The sequence below is a fragment of the Saimiri boliviensis genome, chromosome 1 (genome assembly GCF_048565385.1).
Source record: "Saimiri boliviensis isolate mSaiBol1 chromosome 1, mSaiBol1.pri, whole genome shotgun sequence".
NCBI classification, from domain to species: domain Eukaryota; kingdom Metazoa; phylum Chordata; class Mammalia; order Primates; family Cebidae; genus Saimiri; species Saimiri boliviensis.
In genome coordinates, this window is record NC_133449.1 from 178,622,388 (window position 1) to 178,634,820 (window position 12,433).

General features: G+C 39.1%; 1 protein-coding gene across 1 annotated transcript in view; it reads left to right on the forward strand.

Annotated features, from left to right (window-relative positions):
• The window catches only part of MEIKIN (meiotic kinetochore factor), a 109,708-nt gene extending 97,568 nt beyond the window's left edge, over positions 1-12,140 (forward strand). The window contains exons 12-13 of the mRNA XM_039469492.2: positions 1,033-1,156; positions 12,007-12,140. Coding sequence (XP_039325426.1) covers positions 1,033-1,156; positions 12,007-12,029 — 147 coding nt within the window. The 3' untranslated portion in view covers positions 12,030-12,140. The remainder of the gene's footprint in view (positions 1-1,032; positions 1,157-12,006) is intronic.
• Positions 12,141-12,433: the final 293 nt, after the last annotated feature.

The window sequence follows — 12,433 nt, forward strand, 5'->3', positions numbered from 1 at the left end:
ATAAATATTTATATCTACTATGTACTTATGAAAATTTAAAATTAAAAAAATTACATAAGAAGTTTCTGGCTGGGCACAGTGGCTCACGCCTGTAATCCCAGCACCTTTGGGAGGCTGAGACAGGCAGATCACCTGAGGTCAGGAGTTAAGAGACCAGCCTAGCCAACCTGGTGAAACCTTGTCTCTACTAAACACATAAAAATTAGCTGGATGTAGTGGCACACACCTGTATTTTTAGCTACTTGGGAGTCTGAGGCATGAAAATCACTTGAACTTGGGAGGCAGAGGTTGCAGTGAGCCGAGGTCACGCCACTAGACTCCAGTCTGGGCAACAGAACGAGACCCTGTCTCAAAAAAAAAAAAATACATAAGAAGTTTCTATATAGTCTTTATTTAAAATAACAAAAGCCCTTGATAAATACATCTCTGCTTCTGATTTCTGAAAAAGAAGATATATCACTTCTGCAAGATATGGTGTTTCTCTCTCTCTCTCTCTCTCTCTCTCTCTCTCTCTCTCTCTCTCTCGTCCTCCTGGCCTCAAGGAGTCCCTCTCGAAGTACTGGAATTGCAGGCATGAGCCACTGTGTCTGGCCAGTATTTCTTTATTATGGGAAATTGTCAAAATTACCTGAGTTGAGAAATCAAGGAATTTAGTGTTTAACTCAGTTAAATTTAAATTTGTGTTTTAACTTAATAAACATGCAAATTTTCTCTCTCACTTCAGCATGCTTGAATCTCAACTCTAGCATTACTTGCTCCCTATCCTTAAGTAAGTCAATTAATCTCTCTGAAACTTTTCTCATTTATAAAATGGAGATAATATAATCTGCCTTGTTTGGTTCTTGTGAATATTAAATGAACATATGTTTTAAAACCAGTTACTGTTGGGAGTGGAGTAAGCATTTAATAAATGCTTGCTGTTATTAATATCTAAGAAATACAGATATTGAGACCAGTTGCATTTGAAATAAAGCAATATATAAGTGTAATATTTAGAGGAATTTTGCAATATCTGCCTTTTTTCTTTTTCAGTTTCCTGCAAATACATCAGAAATATGTTGTATTATTAGAGCATCACCAGGAACTAGACAAGTGAAAAATAAAGGTGTTATTGTAAAGAAGAAGAAATATTCTTTTCCTAAGGATATCCCTCAAGGTACTCTAGTATGAATGCAGAACATACTTTTTGAATGATGTAATTTTTTTCATTATAAATGCCTTATGTACACAGGAAATTCAGTTATAAATTATATTCCAGTAGTTCTTGCACAAAGTGGGAATGGTAAAATTATAAAAGCCTGGTCAGGGGTAGACTCAGTGGCTCATGCCTATAGTCCCAGCACTTTGGATAGCTGAGGCGGGAGGATCAGTTGAACTTAGGAGTTCAAGGTTATGATGAGCTATCATCAGGTCACCCAGCCTGAGTGACAGAGAGAGACCCTGTCTCTTTATTAAAAAAAAAAAAAGTCTGGTCAGATTTTGGAACTAGGGTAAAATAATTTTTTAAATACAGATATTTTCTCTTTTGAAAAATTAGCTTATAACACTGATGTAAAATCTATCCAGGATACTTCCTCTTACAATTATGTGAAATTTAGTATTGTTTTGGTTTCAATTTCAGTTGCATTCTTTTTAGAGATGTGGATATGTTTTTACATTCACCTCATATTGGTTGAGTACTTCCTCTGTGAAAGGCACTGTGCTAAGAACCTTATATTTCATTTATTTCTCACTATGACTTTATAATAGATGAGATATGTACTGTTATTCCCATGTTACATATAAAGACTCTGAGATTTAAAGTAGTATGCAGTTTGTTCAACATCATAGTTCTTCCAAGTGGTAGAGAGGAATTCAATCTTTTAAGCCTGCTAAACTCCAAGTGCAGCATTTGTAGTGTTGTTGTTTTTTTTTTTTCAGTTTAAAAGGCTTAACATCTCCCCTCACTATGCTTCAGGCAGAATGTCTAATTACTCAATGGCACTTTGGAATTTTTATGAGTAAACAGCCAATGAAGCAATTGAAGCTTAGATATGTACAACTTCAATTCAACCAAGATGTCTACTCTTAATTCTTGTATTTATTTCCTCCACAGTACCTGCCCTGATCATTCTCTAAGTCTATAGAGATCTCTCCTTTTTTAACAAGTTCCTTGAATATTCAATTCAGTGCTACTCATTCGATACTTAATAATTATCTTTGTCAGCATTCTCCAGAAAAATAGAACCAAAAGGAGATAGATAGAGATATATGAAGGGATTTTTAATGAGAATTGGCTAATGTGGTTATGGAGGCTGACAGGTTCCATGATGTGCCATCTGCTAGCTGTAGAACCAGAGAAGCTAGTGGCATCACTAAGTCCAAGTCCACGGGACTTAGAACCTGGGGAGTTGTGATGAAACTCCCAGAATCTATAGGCCAGAGAACCTGGAGTTCTGATGTCCAAGGGCAAGAGAAAATGGATGTCCTTGTTCCAGAAGAGAGAGAAAATTTGCCTTTTTTCTGCCTTTTCTTTCTTTCTTTCTTTCTTTTTTTGAGATGGAGTCTTGCTCTTTCACTAGGTTGGAGTGCAGTGGTACAATCTCAGCTCACTGCAACCTCCGCCTCCTGGGTTCAAGCAATTCTCCTGCCTCAGCCTCTCGAGTAGCTGGGAGTACAGGCGCACCACACCAGCTAATTTTTGTATTTTTAGTAGAGATGGGGTTTCACCATGTTGGCCAGAATGGGCTCGATCTCTTGACTTCGTGATCCACACGCCTCGGCCTCCCAAAGTGCTGGGATTACAGGCATGAGCCACTGCGCCTGGCCTTTTCTGCCTTTTCTATTCTGGTCCTCAACCAGTTGGATGGTACCTGACCACTTTGAGTGAGGGCCGATCTTCTTTTTTCAGTCCACTGATTCAAATGCCAGTCTTTTCTGGAAACATCCTCACAGACACAGATCTCTCAGAAATAATGCTTTACTAGCTTTCTGAGTATCCCTTATTCCAGCCAAATTGATATCTAAAATTGACTATCACAATAATATATTGCTACCCGACCTAATTTACAGTGCTGACTTTTCATATTTCATATTCCATAGGTTATGAGGTTTTCAAGGAGAAAGCATGTAATTGACTTCTTTCTATCTCTATCTCTGATAACATCAGCATAGTGGTAGGGAATAGCAAGATCCTGTATTTGTCAGGATTCTACCAAAGAAAAAGAGCCAATAAGATGTGGAAAATATTAAAGAGAGGTTGAAAGTTATAGAGGATAGAATAAGGCCTAATGTATGCTAATTACCGTTCTAGAGAGAACAAAACAAGGAATCGACATACACAGTTATGGAACTGTACAAGTCTAGCTGGGCAAGTTTGCAAACTGTACAGCAGGCTGGAAACTTGGGCAGGAGCCGATGATGCAGTTTACATACAGATTTCTTCTTGTTCAGATAAACATTTTTTAAGATTTGCTCTTAAGGCCTTTCAACTGATTGGATGAGGCCTACCTACGTTATCAGGGATAATCTCCTTAAAGTTCATATAGTTTATTATAGATATTAACCACATCTACAAAATACCTTCACAGCAACACTTAGATTAGTTTGGCTGAATAGTTGTGTAATATATCTTAGGCAAGTTGTCACATACAACTAACCATCGCAGTGCATTCCTTATCAACTACTCATCCATTTGCATCTTCTTAAACCACATTTAATCTCCAAATAAAGACAATAATAAAGTCATATTTTTGCCTAACATGCTACAATTGTCCTACATAAAACTGAAAATGTGCTAACCCAAAGTTTTGGTCAATGTTCACCCTTCTTGCTATCCTGTAACTTAAAAACTGTGATAGAAAGTTAACTATTATTAATACATTATATGATAAGGGGATAAGAGAGAGAAAAAAACAAAGATATTTGCCTGACTAATCAAGTGATCATAGCAGGTATTTATAACTACCTTCTTCCACTACCCATGCCATATTCCTTTTGCCTTCAGCAAGCACTTCCAATGGTCATGGTTCTTTGCCTGCTGGTTAACACAAACCTTTATTTCTGAGCATCTGAGCCATTAGTAGTCCTTCCTGGATTGGGTTATCATAGTTTTCCATTAACCTTAATCACAGAATGTGATAAAATTAACAGATACCCTAAGAGATCTCCAGACATATTCTTCCTTACCACCATTGTGGAGTAGTAGTTCAGATTTCCATTGGTAGTCTGGATCAGTCACCCCAACCAACACTGTAAGCCCCTTAGCCTATTGACTCCAAAGTGGGAGCAGTCTTAACTTCCGGTTTAATGGAATCAATATCCTGGTGGAGGAATTCCTCCCTTTGGAATTAAGACCACTAAGCCAGTGGAGCATCAAATTATGAGACCACAAAGAATAAAATTTGCTAGTGGATCACCAGGGTTAATAATGCATGGTGCCACTTTTGTTTCTACCCCTTGATTCCTGGCTACAGAGGGGAAAAAGGTACCATTTATTGGATGCTGATTCAGAGCATATATATAGCCTTCTAGACAACTTTGCCCTAGCCTGCAAGTTATTTCCCCCAGCTGGTGCTGTAATTGCATCTTCAAAAAGCCATCTCACTATCCTATTAAGACAGCTGCTTTAGCATGATAGGGAACATAGACCAGTGAATTCCAGGAGCAAGGACCCATGCTGCAATTCTTTGCTGTGAAGTGAGTTCCTTGATCAGAGGTAATGTTGTATGAAATATCATGACCATAGGTAAAGCATTCCATGAGTCCATGGATGTCAATTTGGGCAGAATTTTGTATGAGGAATGAAAATTTGTATTGAATATCTGTTCTAGTAATAACAAAATGCTACCCCTTCCATGATGGAAGTAGTTCAATGTAATCAACCACAAAGCTGACTGAGCACTCAGACAAATAGCACCATACTGGGGAGTCAGTGTTGTTGTCTGCTGCTGACAGATTGGGCACTCAGCAGTGGCATCCAGGTTGGCCTTGAGTAGTGGAAATCCATATTGCTGAGCCTATGTATGAACTCTATTCTTGCCACCATGGACACTTTGTTCATGAGCATGAACGAAGAGGATACTAGTTAGACTCTTTCCCTAGCCCTGTTCTGACAGAGGTGGCTGGGAGAGACTGACTGGATTCTACAGACTTGATTATCCTGTATTCACTTTATTATTAAAATTCTCCTCTGCTAAGGTCACCTTTTGGTGAAATTTTATGGGATACATTTTCATTCCCCACCCCCTCATTGAAAGAGGTCTGTCCTGGCTGGGTGCAATGGCTCATGCCTGTAATCCCACCAGTTTGGGAGGTTGAGGTGAGTGAATCGTTTGAGTCCAAGAGTTTGAGACCAGCCTGGGCAATATTGTGAAATCCTGTCTCTTCAAAAAAAAAAATACAAAAATTAGGTGTGGTATGCTCCTGTAGTTCTAGCCACTTGGGAGGCTGAGGTGGGAGGATCACTGGAGCCCAGGGAGATGGAGGCTGCAGTAAGCTGTAATCACCCCACTGCACTACAGCCTAAGCAAAAGAGTGAGATCCTGTCTCAAAAAAAAAAAAAGGTCTGTCCAATGCCTCCCAAGTTTTTCAGCCTACTTTTGGTGGATTACTGAGTGTCAACTCGATTGGATTGAAGGATGCAAAGTATTGTTCCTGGGTGTGTCTGTGAGGATGTTGTCAAAGGAGATTAACATTTCAGTCAGTGGACTGGGAGAGGTAGATCCATCCTCAATTTGGTGGGCACCATCTATCTAATCAGCTGCTAACGTGCCAGAATGAAAAGCAAGAAGAAGAATGTGAAAAGATTAGACTGGCTTAGCCTCCCAGCCTACATCTTTCTTCCAAGCTGGATGCTTCCTGCCCGCTAACATCGAATTCTAAGTTGTTCAGCTTTGGGACTCAGACTGGCTTCCTTGCAGATGGCTACTGTGGGACTCTGTGTTTGTGTGAGTTAATACTCCTTAATAAACTCCTCTTTATGTATATATATCCTATTAATTCTGCCCTTCTAGGGAACCCTGACTAATACAATGGTCTTTCCAAGTCCCTAACCCTACAGCCAAATCATTGGCTACCACTCTAGAATATAGTTAAACACCTAGCCATTCCTCCTTTCAACAACCAGGTGCACTCCTCTCAGTTCTGCCGATTAGGGGACTTATCTTTACCAATTTCCTTTAGGGACGTCCCAGAAAGAAGTTGTAGGTGCTCTAACTGTACACTTTTAGGCAGTGCCTGCATATCATAGAGAACCATTTGTAAATCAAACATGTGTTTTCTCTTCCTCAGTCAACTGTAGAGAATTCCTCATGTCATATTAAGAGCAGGCAGTGAGAGAAAAAGTAATATAGCAAGGGCGGGGGCCATGGACATTTGGGTCACTTCCTCATGTTACCTACTTACAACTTCAGGGCCTGCTCAAGCTCAGTCTTACATAAACCACTTCCATTTGATAATGGAGTACAGCCGTTAACACCAACTTTATGACTTGGTAGGTCAGACAACACATAGTCCATGATGGGCAGTGTGGGTCACATGGCAACTTGATGGCCTTTGGTTAAGTGTTTAGTTGCTACTAAAGTCTGGCAATAGGCCAAAAGCTGTTTCTCAAAAGAGTAATTTGCTACTGAGGATGGAAGGGCTTTGCTCAAATCCTAAAGTTTCACCCTGTGATTCATCTGCAGGGACCTGCCAAAGGGTCCAAACAGCGTCTCTATCTGCCATTAACACTTCAAGCACTGTTGGATCTGCTGGATCATTTGGCACAATTGTCAAAGCATCTCCATAGCAGCATGGACCTACTGCAGAACATTCTCTTGTTCTAGGCCTCCCTTCAAATCTGGCAGCTCTTTAGGTCACTCAGTGAGTGGGCTGGAGTGGCACACCCAAATGAGAAATACGTTAACTCCAAACTCCTAAAAGCTGACTAGGCATGTATCTCCCTTTTGGTTATAGGAGGTGCCAGAGGCAACACCTTATTCCTCACCTTAATAGGGATGTCCCTCATACTACTGGACTCCTGGAAATTACAAAGATGGAAGGCCTTTGGAGACCCACCAATTCCATTTGTAGGAATATACCCAACTGTAATGTATATCTGTGTCACCAAAAATATATATAACTAGAATATTAATAGCATCAATGCTCATGATAGCCTTAAGCTGGAAACTATCTAAATGCCCATTAAGTAAAATGAATAAATAAACTATGGTATATTCATTCATTAGAGTGCTATATAGCAGTGAAAATCAATAATATAAAGTTAGATGCAACTGTTACATATTGCATGCTAGATACACAATTACAAACATAATGATGCATTTAACAAAGGGTGCCAGACAGAGTTGAGTGCATGTACTCTTATTTACATATAGTATAAAACCTGGCAAAACTTAAACTATAATGAAAATCATCAGAGTGGATCACCTTGTTGGAGTGGGGGCATTACTTGGAAGGAATTACAAGGGGGAATTCTAGGATGCTGGTAATGTTGTGTTTCATTATCTTAGTGCTGTTTACACAGGTGTGTTCTGTTTGTGAAAACCTATCAAGCTGTACATATATGTAGTTGTTACGCATATATGTACTTTGTTATACTTTAAGAAAAAGTTGGCCAGACATGGTGGCTCATGCCTGTAATCCCAGCACTTTGGGAGACCAAGGCAGATGGATCACCTGAGGTCAGGAGTTCGAGACCAGCGTGGCCAACATGGCGAAACCCCCTCTCTACTAAAAATACAAAAATTAGCTGGGTGTGTGGTGGGTGCCTGTAATTCCAGCTACTTGGGAGGCTGAGGCAGGAGAATTGCTTGAACCTGGGAGGCAGAGGTTGCAGTGAGCCAAGCTTGTGTCACTGCACATCAGCCTAGGCAATAGAGTAAGACTCTGTCTAAAAAAAAAAAAAAAAAGTTTACAAATAACACCAGAAATACTCTTAATTTGATTTTTTGGCCTGTCATACTAGTTTCTGATATTAGATATTGTCAAAATTCTGGGCTTAAACTATGCAACAAATCAAAACCAAAATGTGTCTGGGTGGTTCTTTTGAGTGTTCAGACTGAAGTCTTTTAGTTTAATTTACAGAGATAACTGCCTTCGCTTCCGCACCCCATTACTGTTGAATTAATGAACTAATGGTGCCATCTCCTGGCCTCTTTACAGGCTCTTACCATAACAGCTGCCTCCTGTTTCCCTTTCAACCCCTGGCCACTTGTCTCTTTCCTTTAGTAAAAATAGCAAAGCACCAAGCTAACTAGTGATCACGTTATTTTAAACATGCAGCAGCCTATTTTTAGTCCTGGCATTTAAAGTTTTAGCTGTTTTGGCAGTACTCTAATCAGGACTACAGGGTGAAATTCACTTTTGAATTTCAGTCTAGGATTGTGATCAGTATGCTTTTTGTTCATTAATAACCGGCATTATGCTGATTAAAGAAAAAACAATGGTGAAAGTGAACCAAAGAGATGTGATAGAGGAGATGGTGTGGGTAAGTAGTCAGAATAGTGACAGCCAGATAAAGGAGGCTGTAGAAAACATCTAGTCTAAGGTTTCTCAATACGTGGTCCTTCTAACCACCTCCACCAAAATAACTGCAGACTTGGTAAACTATAGTCTCTACCGATGGCACAGGAACCTGCATTTTGAAAGTGATTTCAGTAAACACAAACATTTGAGAACCATTTCGTTAGTCTATTTTACTCATTTTACATGTAACAAAAATGACCTGGCCAGGTTAAGTGACTTGCCCAGGTTAAGTGACCTGCCCAAGTTCACAGAGCTTATTACTTGCAGAATCAGAACTAGAACAAGACACTGTAGGAACCCAAGAGAGGACACTTTTAACTTTAAGGTGTTAGAAAAGACTTCCAGTCTAATAATACTGTTTGATAGATCAGACAAAACCTGTAACTATCCTTATATTAACATTAAAATTTTTAATTTTATTTTGAGCTCCAGAAAAGATGATAAATTATGTGTTATGAATTTGTATATCAGGCTAGTACTCTTGAATCACAGCCTTTAACTAGATGCATATGTTATCTTTAGCAAGAAGTTTGATTTTTCTAGATAATAATATCACACAGAAGTATGACACAGATATGTGACAAATGAAGTGGAAACATATTAATTTGACTATCTGAAAGATGGTAGTAGAAATCACTTAAGAATAGGACATCCGGCCGGGTGCGGTTGCTCACGCCTGTAATCCCAGCACTTTGGGAGGCTGAGGTGGGCAGATCGCCTGAGGTTGAGAGTTTAAGACCAGCCTGACCAACAGCGAGAAACCCCGTCTGTAGTAAAAAATACAAAATTAGCTGGACATGGTGGCAGATGCCTGTAATCCCAGCTACTTAGGAGGCTGAGACAGGAGAATGGCTTGAACCCAGAAGGTGGAGGTTGCAGTGAACCGAGGTCGCGCCATTGCATTCCATCCTGGGCAACAACAGTGAAACTCCATCTCAAAAAAAAAAAAAAAAGAAAGAAAGAAAAAAAAGAATAGGACATCCATAAGTTCAAATCCTAACTGTCATATAAGCAAATTCTTAAACTTTCTGAATTTTAGCCTCCTATCTGTAAAATTAGTAAAATAGTAGTTCTTACCTCAAAGAATTGTTGTACTTGAGATAATCTTTGTAAAGTGTGTGACATATAAAAATCACTCATTATACAATGATTATTATTTCTTTCTATAGGTTAGGTTAGTTTCTCAAGCTTAGCTTTCTTCATCTCCCTTTTGGAAATTGTTCTTTGGTTTTTAGAAAATTGCAAAAAGCCTAAAATACGCTGACTGGTTAGTTACAAATTTGGTTATACCATCTCATGTAAACAATGTATCAGGTAAGTGTGTATAGTCTTTGACACAGAACCATTGTTCCAGTGAAAATACAGAGATGAAATATGCGGCAAGTGTCTTGGGGATAAAGAAATCAAGCTAGTCTGACATCATGGAGGCCATTTAAATCTCTTGTTTTAGTATCGTAGTTATAGATTGAAAAGATGAGATTCTCTAGTTGTTTAGTTCACTCATTCAGCAACTATTTATTGAGTCTGGATGTCATATGCTAGAAATAGTTGCTGGTGATATTGAGGTAAAAACATAGTTATCTTCATAAAGTTTATAGTTTTATAGAGGAAGTCAAATATATAAAACAAGCCCAATGGAGGTATATATGTGTTTTTGTTTGTCTGTTTGGGACAGAGTCTCGCTCTGTTGCCTACACTGGAGTGCAGTGGTGTGATCATAGCTCATTGCAGCCTCTACCTTCCAGGCTTCAGTGATTCTTTCCCGTCTCAGCCTGCCAAGTAGCTGGTACTACAGGCAGGTGCTACCATGCCCACCTAATTTTTATATATTTTGTAGAGATAAGGTTTCACTATGATGCCCAGGCTGGTCTTGTACTTTGGGGCTTAAGCGATCTGCTCATCTTGGCCTCCCAGAGAACTGGGATTACAAGCATGAACCACCACACCTGACCCAAATTTGCTTTTTATTTGCTCATTCTCATAAGAAGTATAGGGGTGATTTGAGAAGAAATAACCCTAGAAGCAAAAAGGCTAAATGGGAGTTTTGCAAAAGCTCCAGTGAGCAAAGTTGAAAAAATAAGTATCTGAGCTAGTGTATCTCAAAATGTGGTACTCAGACCACTAGATGAATTTAAAAATGATGCACATTCCCAGGTCATTGCCTTAGGGATCTGATTTAGGATTTCTGTAGGATTTAGGAGAACCAGTCTAAACTAAAAAATTTTTATTAGTATAATTGACAGAGCTTAGTGACTAACATAGGTACTGGTGCAGGATAGTAAGAAAGAATGGTAGTTAGAGATGACTTGTGGGTCTCTAGTATTGTAACGTGTCAGAAATGATGTACTGTAGGTGATGACGAAGGAAAATACAGCTCATGGTCTTTGATGTGTATTTCAAGACTGAGAAAGTAAAGGGTAGGTGAGACAAGATAGTTGGGTTGGCTGATTACCCACTTGGGAAGTTACTCAGAAGTTCATGTGGAGAGGATGACTGTGAACCAGTTTCCAAAGTCTTTAATGAATGAGCAGTGTCTGAGGTCAGGAAACAGAGAGGAGTAGAGGAGTAGAGAATAGTATAATATAGCCAGCACTTCCAGAAGTTTAATGTGCTTTTGAATTGCTTGAGGATCTTGTTAAAATGGAGACTTTGATTCAGTACATTTAGAATGGGACCGAGAATTCCACATTTCTCACAACCTTTTAGGTGATGCTGACGTAACTGGTCCATGGACCCCACTTTGAATAGCAAAGATACAGGTGTCTGGTTCTTACCTTAGCTGCACATCATACTTTCCTATTGTCTGATATTTGGGTCCCTGATCTAATTGGTATGGAGGATGGCCTAGATATCAGGATTTTAAAATCCTAGGTAGTTTTAGATGCAACAAAATTTCAGAGCCATTGATATAGGCTGATTAGGCCATAGGATGAGGTATATCATAGCATGAAAGTAACAGTGCTAACTAGGTAAAGCTGGTTCCACTCTTGATCTCTTGGCCCAAAATGTGGGGGCAAAGGCCCCAGAATCAATCCTATCTTTGGGATGGAACCTGGGTTCAACTGCAACAAAGGGCAGGAAAATGCAAAGGAAGGATAGGTGAGAGAATATGAGAGGCTTTTTCCTGGGTGGTGACTAAGGATAGGGATGAAAAGCACAACTGGATCAGGTGCTCCAGGTTACAACGCTGGGGTTAAAGACCCCATCATGGCCACTAACAGTGATTTTTCCTGGGCTTTCCACCAGAATGTTATTGAGCAGATCTCCTTGTTTCTCCAAAGAGAACATGTCCTCAGCATGCCCTAGAAGGGATAAGCCAAATATTCCTTTTTTTCTTTCTTTCTTTTTTTTAATGGCCTCTGGATTTGTTTTCTAAGGCTTGATAGGGTGAAACTAGAGTGGCCTGGGCATCAAGTGCTCTCTCCCTATGGGCTGGTTATTAATAACTATTGGACAACTGCTTGTATATGAAGTAATCTATTGTTTTGTTTTTTTCTCCAGATATCATAATAAAAATGGCATGAAAAAACAGCTGTGGCTGAATTTTCACTACTTTGAAGATAGGAATGTGAAGTCAAAGTCTGTAAAGCAGAATGTCTGCCTGAAATTTTATGAAATTAAAAATTCTCTAGTTATTCGTGATGTATCTCTGTGTTGAAATTCAGTTGAGGTTCTTGTCATTTACTTTTAATCAGTTAAAAAAACATTATTCATATGCTTCTTAAAATATATGTATTTATATTATAAGACAAAGAACCAAATCACTAGTATTAGAAGACTATATACTAAAATAGATGCTTTTAGCTATTCATACGGAGGCTTCATCCCTGAGAGGTCTGAGAAGGAAAAAAGAAAGCCAATGCCAGGGTACAATGTAACTTCCTTTGATGTTTTTTTTTTTTCCTTCAAAGTTTATTGTTAGTATGAT